The sequence below is a fragment of the Phoenix dactylifera genome, chromosome 16 (assembly GCF_051530095.1).
Source record: "Phoenix dactylifera cultivar Ajwa chromosome 16, Ajwa_hap1_PhDact_Kaust_v1.1, whole genome shotgun sequence".
Lineage (NCBI taxonomy): Eukaryota > Viridiplantae > Streptophyta > Magnoliopsida > Arecales > Arecaceae > Phoenix > Phoenix dactylifera.
Window position 1 is genome coordinate 2,439,252 of NC_143205.1, and position 16,560 is coordinate 2,455,811.

At 39.6% G+C, this 16,560-nt stretch overlaps 2 protein-coding genes across 5 annotated transcripts in view; one reads left to right on the forward strand and one right to left on the reverse strand.

The window, feature by feature from the left end:
• Positions 1–1,940: 1,940 nt before the first annotated feature.
• On the reverse strand, positions 1,941–3,391 carry LOC103716101 (plasma membrane ATPase 1). The gene is given in 1 exon segment (XM_017844948.3): positions 1,941–3,391. A coding segment is annotated over 1 exon segment (1,410 nt). The 3' UTR covers positions 1,941–1,981.
• A 7,245-nt stretch (positions 3,392–10,636) lies between these two features.
• The window catches only part of LOC103710636 (calcineurin B subunit-like protein), a 30,723-nt gene continuing 24,799 nt past the window's right edge, over positions 10,637–16,560 (forward strand). For all 4 annotated transcript variants that reach the window (XR_015974058.2, XR_005507100.3, XM_008796452.5 and 1 more), the window contains exons 1-3: positions 10,637–11,373; positions 14,611–14,791; positions 14,953–15,012. Coding sequence is in view for 2 of the 4 variants with exons in the window: in XM_008796452.5 (XP_008794674.2) it covers positions 10,964–11,373; positions 14,611–14,791; positions 14,953–15,012 (651 nt within the window). In the remaining 2 variants the exon portion in view is untranslated. The remainder of the gene's footprint in view (positions 11,374–14,610; positions 14,792–14,952; positions 15,013–16,560) is intronic.

Below are 16,560 nucleotides of genomic sequence, written 5' to 3' on the forward strand. Positions count from 1 at the left end.
CTAATGTTTCCATTCACATGCGTTTTCTGGATGCTCTTGAGATTGTCTGTCCGCTTGCCATAAAGAAAGAAAGAAAGGAGAAATTCTCTAAGCTACAAATGAACAGAACAATGTTGCATAATGCTGAAATGGTAGCAGAAATAGGAGAAGATTTTGTCCATATTTATTTGTGTGGACTCAAGAAATTATTAGATAGGACGGTTGTACAAACTAGGAATATAGACTACCTAATAATAGCTTGCAACATCATCCAGTGGGAATAAAAAACTTTAGCAACTTTTAAACCCATCTCCCATTAGCCATGGTTAGATTCTCAGATGCCAATGCCTTATCGTTGAAAATAGTAATTCGTCGCAAAATATTATTTTGTAATGAAATAAATTTGTTGCTAACACATATATAATTCGTGATAAAATATTTTGTCACTAAAATTGAGCAAACAACATTGCCTAAACATCTATTTTATCTCAAAAAGTTAGCTTTGAGGGTCGCGTGCATTATTTTTTTTTGCTAGGAAAGTAATTTTTTTCATGACAAAAAATTTGTTATTTTGGCATTAACGATTTACTGCCATGATTTATTTTGAGGCTCAAATTTGACTTTGCCATGATAACTTTTGGCCCTTGATTATTTTTGGGGCACCTTTGCTTCATTTAATGACAAGGGTTTATTTCTTCATTAAACAAAGTGTGCTATAGACTTGCTTCGATGTAGTTGATGTTTGTGAGATGCTAAACTTGTGGCCACTCTTGTTAGCCCTAAAAATTGGTCTCTTACAATCAACAAGTGCTTCATTATCTACTGCCACCGCATAAAGTAGTATTGTTGAAGCTATTCATTATCTCGCCTTCATCGGGCATGATATTTCTTTTACTATTAATTAGGTTTATCGATAGATCACCGTATTACTGGAGCTTTTCAATACCTCATTTTCACCAAACTTGATTGCATTCACCATTAATTAGATTTCATAAATTTATGCTCCACGAAAAGATCATTTATAAGCTATTAAGAGAAATTTACATTACTGTTGAAATTAACATTACTTTTGGCATTTTGCATCCCATCTATGCCAACACCAAAAAACTCGGGGTTGCAGAAAACTTAGTTGACTGGTGGAGAAAGGCATTTAATCTTCCATAGTAATGAGGTTGGTGTGCATGGGCATGCCATTGACATCTAATCAATTAGAAAGATAATGAGGAGGATTGAATGAAGGATAGAGAGTAGCATGAATCTAGATGGTTTAACCTTCAAGAACTTTTACCACCATTTGAAGGTGGATAAGGGAGTATAGCACTGAGCGCGCTGGATTATAATAAAAAGTTAAGTTACGCGTGCTCCTAGGATAAAAACTAGATTAAAGATAAAAGATAAAATTTATTGGATTGATTATCAAATAATTCTGATACAGAGTGCAAATCCAATATTTATACTTGATGCGGGGAAGCGTGGAAGTTGGATTCACAAGCCCGGCTGAATTTAAGGAATAGAAACTCAGATCATGGGCTAAGCTTTGAATCCCAAAAGTGGTTGTTTGCTGGCTCGAAATAGAGCAGAAATAGTGGTGAAGATGATCAATCCTCCTGCAAGGAACCTGGTTCAAAAGATTCGAAAAACAAGGGATTCAAATGCTCCATGAAACAGAGCTTTTATTCCTTTCTTAATGGCGGCTGAAAACATCAAAATAAGAAGAAGAAGAGCACGACTCTTCTAGCAATCCTTTTATAGGATTATAGGCTCATCCTAAAGCTAAACAATGGGACTCAACACAAAGCAAATCCTAAATCAACAAGGACTCTTAATCCCAACTAAATTCAGAACCAAAACAAGACTAAACTTAACAACTAAACAAAGACTCTAAACTGGCTTGATTAAACCAAAATTCAGAAGCAAACTAATCTGATTCGACTCTTTTGGAGCGTGGGATTGATCTCTCCTTGAGTGAGATTGATCCAAACACCCCCACGAAGAAGAGGAATCAAATCTTCATAACTGCAATGTCCTCCCTCGATTCCTCTGTTCCACAGCTCTGTTCCGTGGAAGAAATCTGTCCTGCATTAGTCCCCTCCACTTGAAGATAACTCGCCCTCGAGTTAATGTTTGGATACAACGGCTTCTCAGTTTTTGAGGCTCTAGCAGCCATTAGAATTACAGTGTCTAAGGTTACACCTTTTGCAAAAACCTCAATAAAGTTGTTGTCCACTGTTAGCTTGTTCAGAGTAAGAGTTCCTCTTTCGTCACAGCAAAGCACATCCACATTGGCCATTTCTTCAATTGCAGTCCTTCTCTTTGTAATGGCTCCCTGGCCCCTGCTGAGCCAGGCATGAGAGCCAATAGCCATCGTCACAGCCAGAACTGTGGGCATGGCTATGAGGTTCCCTCCAATAAGCAGAACCAAGAGATTATCAATTTCAGGGAGATAGGCCCTGTCTTGGATTGGATGCATAACAATAATCTTGATACACATTCCCCTTGCAGTCAAGACCTTTTGGAAGTGACCAACTTGGTTCGTCGAGTCCACAAGATGGGCAACCTTGCCAAAGAAAGTTTAAACACCCATAGCAATAACGACAACCTCGATCTCACCTTGCTTGCATATGGAACCAGAGTATACACCATCACCTGAACCTTTGGCAACAGATAGCGATTCTTCAGTATGGGCAGACTGATCAATTTTCAGTAGATCTCCATCAAGGAGACGGGCATCCGCAGGGATGATATCCCCATGCTTGATGCTAATAATGTCCTCTAGGACAAGAATAGCCGGTTCCTCCTCTTTCCACCTGCCACCCCTGAGCATCTTGGCTTTTGGCGCGAGGCTAGCCATGAGGGTGGCTGCTGCGTTGCCGGTATTGTTCTCTTCAATGACACAGATGTTCAAAATCTGGTTCATCACACTAAAGTCTTTCGATACTTGTTGTGGGGTAGGGGTGTCCTCTCCTTTGTCGACCAACACCACGATCTCGTTAGTCTCCTTGAGATCTTCCACAAACTGCTCTTCTGGGACCATGAGGAAAGATTTTTCCTCCACTTTAGAAGCTTTGGGAGTAGGTCTTTCATTTATCGGCACTAGAAGAATTTTCTTACCGTGCCATCGAAATAGGTAAGTGTTATCTCGACCCCTATATGTCACGTCTGTGTCATATTGCCACGGATGTCCGAGTAGCATATGACATGCATTCATGTCGACCACATCGCACACTACCTCGTCCTTGTAGTACCGCCCAATGGACAATGGCACCCTACAAACCTTATCCACTCTTATTTCTGCACCTTTCTTGATCCGCCCGATCTTGTAAGGCGACAGGTGTTTGTCCGTCTTCAACTTCATGGCGTGGACCAGTGCTGAAGAGACAATATTCTCGCTGCTGCCACCATCGATGATCATGTGGCACACCATATTATTGATTGTACAATGGGTCTTGAAGATGCTATGGCATTGCGATATCTCCTCTCTTCTTGGACAGAATAATATATGCTGAACTACAAAGGTAGCTGGAGTCCCATGATCATGTGTCGTCACCATAATGTTGTCATCCTCGGACTACTCCTCATCTTCTTGCCCTTCATCCTTGTGGATTTTTCCTTCTTCTTCAGCTGTCTCATTCATATAGACTGATCGCCACTTTGGACACTCATTAGATCGATGCCGAACCTCCTGACACCTATAACATTTGACGGGCATAGACTTTTCGTAGGAGTTGCTGCTACCTTTCGGTGCCTCCAGCTATTTGCTAAAATTTTGAGCACTTCTGGTCGTGGATGTTGGTGGCGGTTGGCCCAAAGTGGCCACCACATCAATGGCCTTCTGCTTTACCATGGTGGAGTGTGAAGATGCCCGAATCGTGGGCTGAAACTGGCTCAATTTCCGTGCCGCATGTCCCTCGAGTTTTATGGCCAAACTTGTGGCTTCAGATAGGCTCCACACCGGATGTAGATCCACCTAATCTCGGATAGTTGGCTTCAATCCTCCGATGTACCTTGCCACCTCCTAATTTTCCATCTCCGTCAGATTGTTACGGGCGTTGAGATGGTTGAATTCATAGGTGTACTCGGTCACCGTCCGAGGACCCTGTCAGTAATTTTGATACTGGTTATATAGCGTTTGCTCGTAGTCGGACAAGAAAAATTGACCATGCAGATGCTGCTTCATCTTGCGCCAAGTGATGACCTGCATCTTTCTTGCCGCATACGATTGTGTTGTAATTACTCCTACCATGCAGATGCTCCACCTTTTAATTTGTATGCAACAAGCTTCATCTTCTCCTGATCTGGGATCTCCATGTAATCGAAGAACTTTTTGACCTCAGCCATCCAATCCAGAAAACCTTCGATGTGTAGATTGCCATTGAAAGTAGGAAGATCTAGCTTCAAACGATAATCGGAGGTGACACGGTTCCGTTCAATCCTTTTGGATCTATAACCTGCGGAATTTGTGTTGTGCCTTTGTTGCAGCCCGTTGAACTCGCCGAAGGCCAATCCTTTATCTTCTTCGTCGGACGACTCCGGGTAGACATGCTGCCTACGCCGATGGGGAAGGTCACACGCCGGCACTGGTGGACCATGAGGAAAGTTCTCGTTGGCCTGCACTCGATTCTGGTTGGGTTCCATTGTATTTTTGATCTGCAACTCGTTGAGCATCTACAAGATGTTCCGCACCGTGCTTTCAAGGTCGTGAACCGTTGCCCAAAGGGCTGGCATCCCATGATCACTGTCAATGGGATGGACGCTACCGACGCTGTCGTTCGCTATCGAAGCAGGAGAGACCCACTCTAATACCAAATGATGCGGAAAAGCATGGAAGTTGGACTCACAAGCCCGGCTGAATTTAAGGAATAGAAACTTAGATCATGGGCTAAGCTTTGAATCCCAAAAGTGGCTGTTTGCTGGCTCAAAACAGAGCAGAAACAATAGTGAAGATGATCAATCTTCCTGCAATGAACCTGGTTCAAAGGATTTGAAAAACAGGAGATTCAAATGCTCCAAGAAACAGAGCTTTCATTTCTTTCTTAATGGCGGCTGAAAACATCAAAATAACAAGAAGAAGAGCACAGCTCTTCTAGCAATCCTTTTATAGGATTACAGACTCACCCTAAACCTAAACAATGGGACGTAACACAAAGCAAATTCTAAATCAACAAAGACTCTTAATCCCAACTAAATTCAGAACCAAAATATGACTGAATTCAGCAAAACAAAAACTCTAAACCAGCTTGATTAAACTAAAATTCAAAAGCAAACTAATCTGATTCGACTCTCCTGGAGTGTGGGATTGATCTCTCCTTGAGTGAGATAGATACAAACACACCCACGGAGAAGAGGAATAAAGTCTTCATAATTGCAATGTCCTCGCTCGATTCTCATGTTCCACGATTTTGTTTCATGGAAGGAATTTGTCCTACATCAATACTAAAATAAGATAACTGCCCATTATAATTGTTGCCTACATCTACTTCCACTCCTAGCAGTTGCAGTAACTAACACCAGTTGTCTCCCACTACTCCACATCCTAACTTGATACCACCTGTCAAGCCGATTGGCTCTATACTACCTATCATGCATACTCTATCAATTGAACCTGTATCTCTATTCGGCCTGCTCCTATCAGCATAATGTCATTCCACATATTCAACCTCTAGTGGGATTTTTTTGATTTGGCCTCTCCCAAAATATCTTTGATCCGGCTCCTATATAGCGCCCATCCAGTCTCAACTCTTGGAATGCCCATTGTATTTGTTCCCACTTCACCATATTCCTAATCTAGACATGTGTCCCCGATATGTCAATTGAGCAAGGATGTGATGTAAAGGCACATTATGTTGTAGTCATCAATCTTATTAGGGATCTTCTGATAGAAGTACAAAATATTTAAATTCTAACTAGGCTAATTATTCAAACACTTGTTATTCCACAATGAGGTACTGTATTTTTCTTGGCTCCAATTTAATTTTGTGAAGATTATGTTACGCCGAAAGCTATTGGCTCCAAAATTTATTGCGTGATTTATATAATTTCATGTCTCCACCTATTCTGCTCTCTATGACAACACTAGTGCTACTTTATTGCAAATATGGTGCATTATGCGCGACTAAGCATATGGAAATTTATATCTACTTTGTTTGTGAATATGTTACCTCGGGTATTCTTGTGGTTAGGTATGTTTCTTGCTTGGAATAGCTGGCAAACATGTTCAGTAAAGAGCTCATTTCTGCTCAATTTCATGATATATGTTCAAATTTGTGCATGCTTTTCAACCCAGCTTAGATTTTGGGATGCTAACAATATGTATGTAATATATAGTTTCATATATAGGATATTTTTGTATTTTTTCATATTATGACCTATCTTTATATGTAATGCAACAAACTTCGCCCAACTTAAATGAGATTGCATAAGTCTCCATGTCTTCAAGATTATCCATCAAGGAGTTCTTGAGCCTTATAGATTAGCCCTTTAGACTATTGGCTTGTTTAGATTTGGAACTTGAATAATTAGATTTTAGATTGGGGAGCTACACGGTGAACACCAATTTAGTAGGTATTCACAGTGTATTCCAAATCTTAGAAGTACATGTATTGTATAAACTAGGGTAGTGCTGGGATACTTACATTCTCTGGGTGTATTCTTGGTCTTACCTTATGATGTAGGCTAAACATGCTTAACTCTATGGTTTCTTAACCTTGGACCTTCATACATCACACTCTATTAACAAATGTCTCAATAGATTAAAATAAAAGGTCCGAAACCTTAGGAAGGAAGTAGTCATGGATGCATTGAAAGTATGACCATGGGTCTAGGCCTCTAGTCAATCTGTGGACCTAACTAAGACTTGAGTAATGAAGTACACAAGATTACACTTGACTCACAAATGTTTAATAAATTTTCTAAACTTGGGCAATGATAGATCATGTCATAGTGCTAGAAATAGTTCTATGCATATCTTTCTGAAAGATGCATTTATCTTGATCAACACAGATTGAATTTAGATTTTACATCGAACATTGAGTAAGATTCTCAATCCACCTGAATCATTTTAGTCGAGGCTTGGATGAGAAGGTTATAAGCAAAATATTGAACTAGTGTTAGCATAGTTCGGGAGCAGAAGTCATATAGCAAGGATAGTACCATTAGATATTGGATGACAACTATTATGCCGTATGAGTCATTCTAACAGTGGCAAACCCAACTATCAAATCCAGATTGAGTCCCATAAGCCTTAAAGTTATCATAGTTCGAGTCTAGGTCAAAGAAGAAGGTATCTGAAGGTGTTTAATGCACCACTATATCAAATTGGATGACTGTAAATGCGCAGTTAGATCTATTTTACTTCTAGAAATGCCTTTATGGTGATGTTACTTAATCTAGTGCTCTAAGAACTTAGTTTTCTTGTTCTTTTCAAAACTATGAGAGTGCCCATTTATCTTTACCATTGTAAAGAACTTCAATACACTTCGGAATCTGACGAGGCAAACCAACCAATGAAAGTTTGCCCCCCAGCTGCAAGCTGACCAGTCAAAGCTTGCCATGTGGCTAACCCAAAAGGCATGCGAAGAGTTCTCCGCATTTCAAACTTTACCTTCATCTGGAAGCAACTCGACCGTGATCTCTAATTATTTTCTAACAAATGCGATACTCATTGGCTCAAACTAACATATAGCCCCAAACTATTCAGTGGCGCGCTTCAACCCTCACCTATTTACTACACTCCTGAGGGCCATCTATGTAAGTTCTCTTTTGACTCTCTTATGCTACCTCTGTCCCTCTCTAAGAGCTATGTTTGACCTAGGCATCAGAAGGTCCCCTATCGGACATGCTCCGGTAGGTGGACTTCTTTATTTTTGCTATTTTAGGTTGGAAATAGTGTTGGAGACCAGTCAAAGCTATTTCTCTACTATCCAATGCCAACTCATGGGTGCTCAGCATCGGGTCATCATTGATCGAGCACAGTGGCCACCAAACCATTGTCACGAAGGCATGCAGTGACCCCATCTAATCTCTCTACTCCGGATGGCAGACGAGCTGAGATATCTAGCGACCTTATTAACTTGGCACTTGGGTCAGGCCAGTTTCCAGCAGCAATAGATTGGTGCTAAAGGAAGGATCCTAATTCCATCTTTGGAAGTTTGATCAATCAAGCTGGCGACACATAGCTATGAGTCAAGAAGAAGATAGGTAGGGATTGCAACCGTTTAGCATGATGCAGCCTTGGAGTTTGATAGCTCTTTACAGAGCCCTCAGAGCCCCCCTTCGCAAGCGCCATAGCCTGACTTGTTGGTTACTGCTTAGCAATTCTGTTTACTCATGCAGCAAGTTCACACATTGACCATCACCATCCATAACCTATAATAGATGGATGCTAACCACCACCATCAGCAGCAACAGCAATCGCAGCTGTAACAGTCGCTGCAGCAAACTCGTGCATAGAGAGATCAGGAGGACCCGATGTAGCCAAGTTGTCATTCTCGTCCTTAGAGTCTATTATAGTCTCAACACAGTCATTATTCTCACTCACGGGGCACAGGGCAAGAAAGGAGAAGCCTATCCCTGAGCTCGCAATCTTGGAAGGGATCGATGCCAGGATTTTCGTCCCACCACCAATCAGAGAGATCTCTAGGAGAGAGGTTGACCTTAAGTTCAAGAAAATGGATCGCTACCTCAAGGCTCTGAGAGGCTGCAATGCCGAGCTCGAGGATGGTGTTGACTTCACAGCTGACTCTCCATTTTTGGTGAAGATCATGGAGGAACCCCTTCCTCCCCATTTCAAGATGGTCCAGCTGGAGACCTACGATGGGACGACTGACCCTCTAGACCATCTGGAGAGCTTCAGGGCCCTCATGATGCTCCAGGAGGCAATTGATGTAGTAATTTATCCAACTTTCCAGCCACTCTCCAAAAAATAACCCCAAACTACTGAGCTGCGGACATCATCTCTTGCTTATATATTACATTCCTTGAGGACTTCTAGGTAAGTTCTCTTTTGACTTTTTTATGCTACTTGTCTGCCCCTCCCAGGCCTCCTCTTATTTCTTGAGAGATGTGTTTGGCTTAAATATTGAAGGGTCCCCCCGTTAGACATGCTCCGGTGTATGGACTTCTATGTTTTACTATTTTAGATCGAAGCCAGCATTGGAGCACTTGTTGAAGCCATACCTCCACCATCCAATACCAACTTATGGGTGCTTGGCGTCGAGATCATTGCTGATCGAGTGCAGCAATCATCGAACTATCACGTGGAGGCATGCAACAACCCATCCATCTCTCTGATCCGGATGGCAGACGAGCCGAGATCTCCAGCAACCCCTTTAACTTAGCCCCTAGGTCGGGCCGGTTTCTAGTGGCAACAAACCTCAAATCCTATAAATGCCTCCTATGTACCCCCTGTTTTGGCACATTAATAAAGTTTGCTTTCTTTTGAGTGCATATTAACTCATGTTTGTTCTTAAGTTTTTTTGCATGTTGGATTTTGTGTAAGCCTTGATGGATTTTGGGGAATGACGAGAAGGCTAGATGGTTGAGTCCATGTTTGTAACATGCTATGATGGCATCAGTTGGTGGATTTCTTGGCAATGACGAAGCTCCCTTGGTAATGAGGTGGTAAGCTATAGTAATCTTTAGGGATATTTGTTCATTTAGCTTCCTTAGACCTTAGTTTCTAGAATTATTTTGCTTTCTTAATTCTAGGTTTAGCTTAAATTCTGCCTAATATTTTAAGATTAGTTAGTTTAGCCTTTTTGACGTTCATTTTTTTATATTTTTCTATTTTTATACCTTTTAAGAAATAGATGGTGATAACACACCCTTGATCCAATTACTTGCTGCCCCTAAAGATTTCCAAGGTTGTTATTCTTTTTGTTTGATGAAGGCAGCTGTATCAATTCTAAAAGTTGATAAAGTGGTAGATAACTTTTAATTTAAGGAAACAATAAGATTTAGGTTAAACTATCAATCATCAAGGTTGCTTTTTACCTAGGCAAGTAGAATGGTTATAATTTCATCAGAAAGAGGAAGAAAGAGAGGCATGAGGTCTAGGCGAACAAGTTTAAAAAGATTGTAAGAATTAAAAGGCAGAGGAGATTAGGATGGGGAATATGTATATAGACTTAAGATTTGTGAGCTAATTACTTTTTTTGTTTATAGAGTTTTAGTATATATATGTGGTCATGATATGGATTTCCTGTGCTTACAAAATTGAAGCCGAAATGCTACTTGAATTTGGATCACAACGGCCGAAGATTTGGTAATGTGAGTTCTCTAATTTAGATCAGATATTATTACCTTGAACTTAAAAAGGCATTTTTATGTCAAAAGTTGTGTTTAGAAGATAAAATATCCAAATTCACATGCAAGGAGCACATAAATGATATAGCTTGATTTGAAGATTATCCCCCCCTTCTTTTTCTTTTTTTTCTTCTTTAGAACAATATCCTTGATTTGAAGATTATGTTGGACCAATTTATTTGGGTGTGATCTATAGAAACCTAGTCCCTTCTCATTGTAGCATGCGGAAGAGGAAAAAACCTTCATAAATTTTAGTTTTTTTATTCAGAAATGGGATTTGGACAGGCTATCAGAAGGTGAGGGCTGGCGGGCCAACGGGCACAATTCCAAAAAAACAGGAGACTCAGATTAGGTCAATCCACTCGATTCTATCTTTGGTAAGTGTGAAAGAGAAACCATTGAACGATGACACGTTTTCGGAGCTTTCCATCCCCCCCGGCGCAAATCGTAGACGCCCACATGATCGGCATCATCATCGTCGTCGACGTCTTATTCGCATCCCGAGAAACACGACGATTGAAAGACACCAAATATGTATATATACCAAAAAAGAAAAAACCCAAATAAACCACTGTTACTATTTATTCTGTCCGAACTTTCCTCATCTCTTCTCTCCGTCTCTGATCGTCCTCATCTCGCCATCTCTTCTTTATCTCCCCCGAAATTCGCTCCTTGAGCTTCAATGGCGAACTCCAACGGCGACCTCCGCACCCCTCTCCTCCCCGGCGGTGGACGCGATTCCGATGTCATCCTCGACATCGACTGCGAGCGCCGCCCCGCCGGACCGCCGGAGAACCCCTTCGAGTTTCTGGGCGCGCCCCCGCTGGCCCTGCCCCGGCCGATCCCCGTCGATCCCTTCCGCAACCACACGCCGTCTATTGCCGGGGGCTATGAGTGGTTCAAGGTGGTCCTTTGCTTGCCCGTCGCCCTCGCGCGGCTGGTGCTCTTCGGGCTCGCCCTTGCGGTGGGATTCCTGGCAACCAAGCTGGCGCTGCAGGGGTGGAAGGACAAACAGAGCCCGATGCCCCGGTGGCGGAGCCGGATCATGTGGGTCACCAGGATCTCCGCTCGTTGCATCCTCTTCACCTTCGGGTAATTGAAACCCCTTTTCTCTTTGTCTCCATCTTCCTTTGTCTTTCTCTTTATCGTTCGTTGATGGTGGTGTTGTTCTGATCATACTTATAATGTAGATCATCTGTTTGAAATTTGGTTTGGTTTAGATCTCTGATAGCTATGATGAAGGATGTGAATTTGTGAGAATGATGTGGACACAAGGGGAATTATGGAATAATATGAGTTAGAAAAGATAATGGAAGCAGATGAGGGTGGTGGAGTTTGACCGCCCTAATAGATTGCATATGGCTTATTGGTTCTGGTTATGCTAATGTTGGTATAAGTTTATTAGTTTATTTTTGAGTGCTACAGCTTTGATAATTTAGCCATGCTTGGATTGACAAGCACAATTAGCTTGGAAAAAGACTGATTTCGTTTCAGTAAAAGTAATCTGATAGGAGAAAACTCTGACACTATAAATCCAATGATTTCACCAGTAGAAAAATACTTCAATATTTTGTAATTATCTTAGCTTCCTTTACATTTTCCTTATATTTTTTTACCAAAACCCTGAAACTTTGACTAGAATTCTACTAAAACTTATTAAACTACCAAAATCGCTTAAACTACTAAAATCGCTTAAACTACCAAAATCGCTGAAATTGTAGAGACCGAAACTTGGTTGACCTCACCAAAACCAAATTTTTACACCTTTGCCACACCAGTCTCAACCAATACTTGTGCAGCATATTAAATTCTAATAAGCCCATTCCATGAAGCATGATTGGATTTGATTCCAGGTCCTTTGAAAAAGATTATGTACAAGACTGTGTTAAGATGTAGGTCAATTCTTTCTACCTTGATTAAATGCAATAATTTGCTCTTTATAATTGATTTACTTAGGGGAAATAAAATCAAAGTTGATGAATTGTTTAAAGCTATACATAGGGGAAATAAATCAAATTAAAACTAGTACTTAAGTTTTGGACCTTTTTCTTTGCTAGGAGAAATGCTTTGAATATGAGGACATAGAAGCTTGTTAGCTTCCATATTTCTATGCCTAAGTAAAACATGTGCTATATTGTTGTGTTGTATATATGCATGCATGCAAACGCATATACACAGATGTGTATGTATATTCATGTTTGTTCATAGGTATAAATATATTCACATATGTACATGCTTTGTAGCACGTGCTATGGAAGTGAGAGCACATACATTGAAATCCTAAAAGTATAGATGGTTATGATTTGTTTACTATTTTTCTTCCAAACTCCTTATCTTTTAAAGTTTTAAAACTCTAAAATTATTAAGGGATAAAGATTAAGTTTATTGAGATTTCCGAAAAATGAAGATTTCTAAGATAGAGAGAAATTAGGACTGTAAAAGCCAAAACAGAAAAGGGGAGGAATATGATGAGATACACTGGTTGATTTTTGTCTTACATATTTAGAGCAATACCTTACATCCTTAGTTGCATCTGTTTGCAGAATAAATTTTGTGGAAATAAGGAAAAGTTATTTGGGTACCGTAGAGGGGATACATGCTTGTTGGCATTCGGTTGGATGAATAAGTGGGAAGGGATGAGGGTAGGGATTGAAGTGCATTTAGTATGCATTGGATTTCGTGATGATTTAGATTTTATCACAAGGATAGAATTGCTCTCCTACTTTTTTTTTGGTATTTGGAGAGTGAATGGGGGCAAAAGAGTAATTGGAGGCGTAATATGGTAATTAGGAGGAATAAGTTTCTTCTCAGTTCTGTGCAATGAGCCTATCAGATCTCCACCATCGAATGAGCTTATGATGTAAGTCGGAGGGATATCTCCTAGGACATCATGACAAGGGAATAAGCCTGCTTTGTCGGTGCCAAAATGTTGTTTGGTGGAATAAGTGGGGCAAGTGGGAGGATATCCCCCAACTTATTCCCCAAGCAAACACTACCTTAGTCAAGGTTTCATGCTTTGGAGTCAGTTTCACGTGTTTTGACTACAAAAGTTCTTATCTTTGCATAATAGATACATGTAGTTTTGTGTGTATATACATGCATATACATGTGTGTATATAGTGTATACAATAGCAAATCAACACATGAAATGCATGTTAAGAAAAAGACAAGACTTACCAAAAGAAATAGATATATATTCATGAAATACAGAATAGGAATACAAATAAAAGCTGAAACAAAAATAAAATAAAAATAATATGGAATAAAATATAAAACATCAACACAATGTGAAGCAAACAAAAAATATCAAAAATTTACAATCCAAGGTCTTGCCTCACATCGATCTTGGCTGAGGTCCTAGTTCTCAATTCAAAAAATCAATACCACTATACTTGCAGTGCTCCATGCTAGATGCCATGATTCCTAATTGTCACTTCCTATCAATGGTCCTTATATATATATTAACAAATTAGGTGGTCAATTTATGTCCACGATTGTTGTCATCTAACTTATTTGTCAGGGATACAAAGAGAAGGCTAGTTTGTTTGGAAAGAACTCATACAAGAGAAAAGCTGGTACGGAGAAATTGACTATTTATGAAATAAAGGCGGGGATGGGTTTGTTTCTAGATGAGAATATTTTTTGGAGTAACATTAGGGGTTCTTGTCTTATGCACATGAAAATTCTACCACATGGCAAGGGGATTAGTGTAACTGTAGGATTTGGTGCCGAACTAGTAGGATTTGGACTGGTACATGGGGGTGGTTGTTTAATAAGTTGCCAATCCAGCATCAATTGGCCTGAGGAACTTTTCATGTTTACATAATAGGCACCCCAAAGCAAATTCATTTTTTGGAGAGCTTAGAGACACTCTAGAATTGACTCAAGGGCGTTTTGATTAGAAAAGTTGATAAACAAAATCCTGTGAAAACATACAGATACAGGCACACTTTTAAAATATTAAATCAAGATGGGTTAGATTCCAAATTTTATGGTTTATGCTATATTTGTGCTCACTAGCTATCTATTACTATTCATTTTTTGTTAGCTTTTCATATTCTTATTTTGAGAGGTCTTTCATTATTTTTAACGAGGAAGCATTTGGAGCCAAATGCTCTCAAAAGCATCCCACCCTAACTGTATACACACACAGACATATATATATATATGCTAATGTAGATATGTATGTATATATATGTATGATTCGGTGCATTAAGTTTTAACTCTAGCGTTTACTAAAAATCATTTGATTATGGTAATTATTTCACTTTCCTTTCAACATAATTAATATTTTTTTGTATTTCCTTTTTTTTTTCTTTGTTGTGTCAGGTATCACTGGATTAAGAGAATAGGAAGGCCTGCATCGCGTGAGGTTGCACCGATAGTTGTTGCTAATCATATCTCATACATAGAGCCCATATTCTTTTTCTATGAACTATTTCCAACTATTGTTGCTTCCGAGTCACATGATGCCTTGCCTTTTGTTGGAACTATTATTAGAGCCATGCAGGTACATCTATGCTTTACTTGGCTAAATATGTTACTCGTCAAATATCTAGGTATCTAGTGTTAAATTTATATATACTTTAGTTTCCATGCATTGGCATTCTTGCGAAATCAAGTTATTAAAGGGTTGCCATTTCATTGAGTTTTATGTTATATGTTGTATAGGTTATTTATGTTGATAGGTTCTCAGCACCATCGAGAAAGCATGCTGTTAGTGAAATAAAGGTAAAAGGTTTCTAAGTTATGATATCTATATTTTGATCTAATTTCCACTTTTCTTGACATTGTTATTTTATTCAGTTGTATTATAAATCAAGAAAATTATACTGATGACCTTATCATTTGTCTTTGTTTTTCTATTATCTTGGTAAATTTTGTGTTCTCTTTTGATCAATTTGACCACTTTACTAGATAAGTCATGTTTCATTTATTTTTCGGGATATGTTCTTCTAAGCCTAAGCTTATTCTTGGTATTCTGTATTCTTTTCTTCTTTTAGTTGTAAAAGTTATATTACTCTATTGCTAGAATAAAGAGAATGAACATGGAATAGAATTTTATTGGCAAGGTTAATGGTAATCATTTTGTAGCCTATTAAGGTTGCATTTGGACATTCTAAATTCAAAATCATGATCTTATTCTATTTCTTTATTCAAAATTTTGAGATGTTGAAAGACAAGTTTTTTTCTAATCACATGATTTGAAAGATTTTGGAAAAAAATCATTGTACTAACACTTGTATTGAACCATAATTTGTAATTTCGAAAAACACAATGATTACGAAATATTATGATTCCTATGAGATATCCAAACACATTTGAGTGGTGGTATTCAAATGCTATGGGATTGTATTATGGTGATTTATTATTTCATGAATATTGGTCCTGAACATTTCAAAACATTTGGATATCGCTATAATGCGTATCCAACAAAATTAATGAGCTCATGGGAATAAAAAAGGGAAGGAAAATTATATCCACAATAATATTGTGGAGTTTAAGTTGATGATGAGATGTTGATCTAGCCTTCATCTTTTCCTAATTCATCACATCCAAGGTTTGCTGCGCTGGTACCAGAGCCCATACCAATCGGCCGGTGGCACATTTCTTATGCCCCCGTGCTGTTCCGTGCTGAGCCCGTACCAACACAGTAGAGAGAGCGAGGGAGAGGCAGAATGAGAGAGAGGAAAAGAGAGAGAGGGAGAGGAAGAGAGAGGGAAGAGGGGCTCCAGAGACCGCCAGAGTGCCCCGAGGGCTGGAGAAGGGGCTCCGCTCTCTAGACCTCTATTTATTCAAAATAGGAGTCTGTCAGGGCCTCTTTTTTTATTTTAAAAATTTTAAGTAAAATCAAAAGAAATGGGAGTCCGAAGGGCGAAGTCCATCCTTTGGCCCTTTGCGGCCCTTCGACAGCCTCCGGCAGCCCTCCATCTCTCTCCCTTTCTCTTCCTCCCCTCCTTTCTTTTTTTCTCTTTTTCCTTCTCCCTCTCCCCCTCCTGCCAATTTTTCATTTTGAATGTCGGGACCGTCTCTGCTCGTCGCCGGCACGGCTTGGTATGCCCCGAACCGGGTAGATCGGGATGGTTCCGTATTCCTTGATCGCATCATTTTGGAATGGTAATATAATGTTTTCTTTAGGTAGTTGAGATTCATATGTAATTCGGGCTTCATAATTAAGGATATGATTCGCCATATGCCCTTAAACCCTCTCAGTCCTAGTGAAGGGCAACATTTTTCCCAATACGTCTAAACTCGTCAAGCTAATGAGGGCCAAATCCT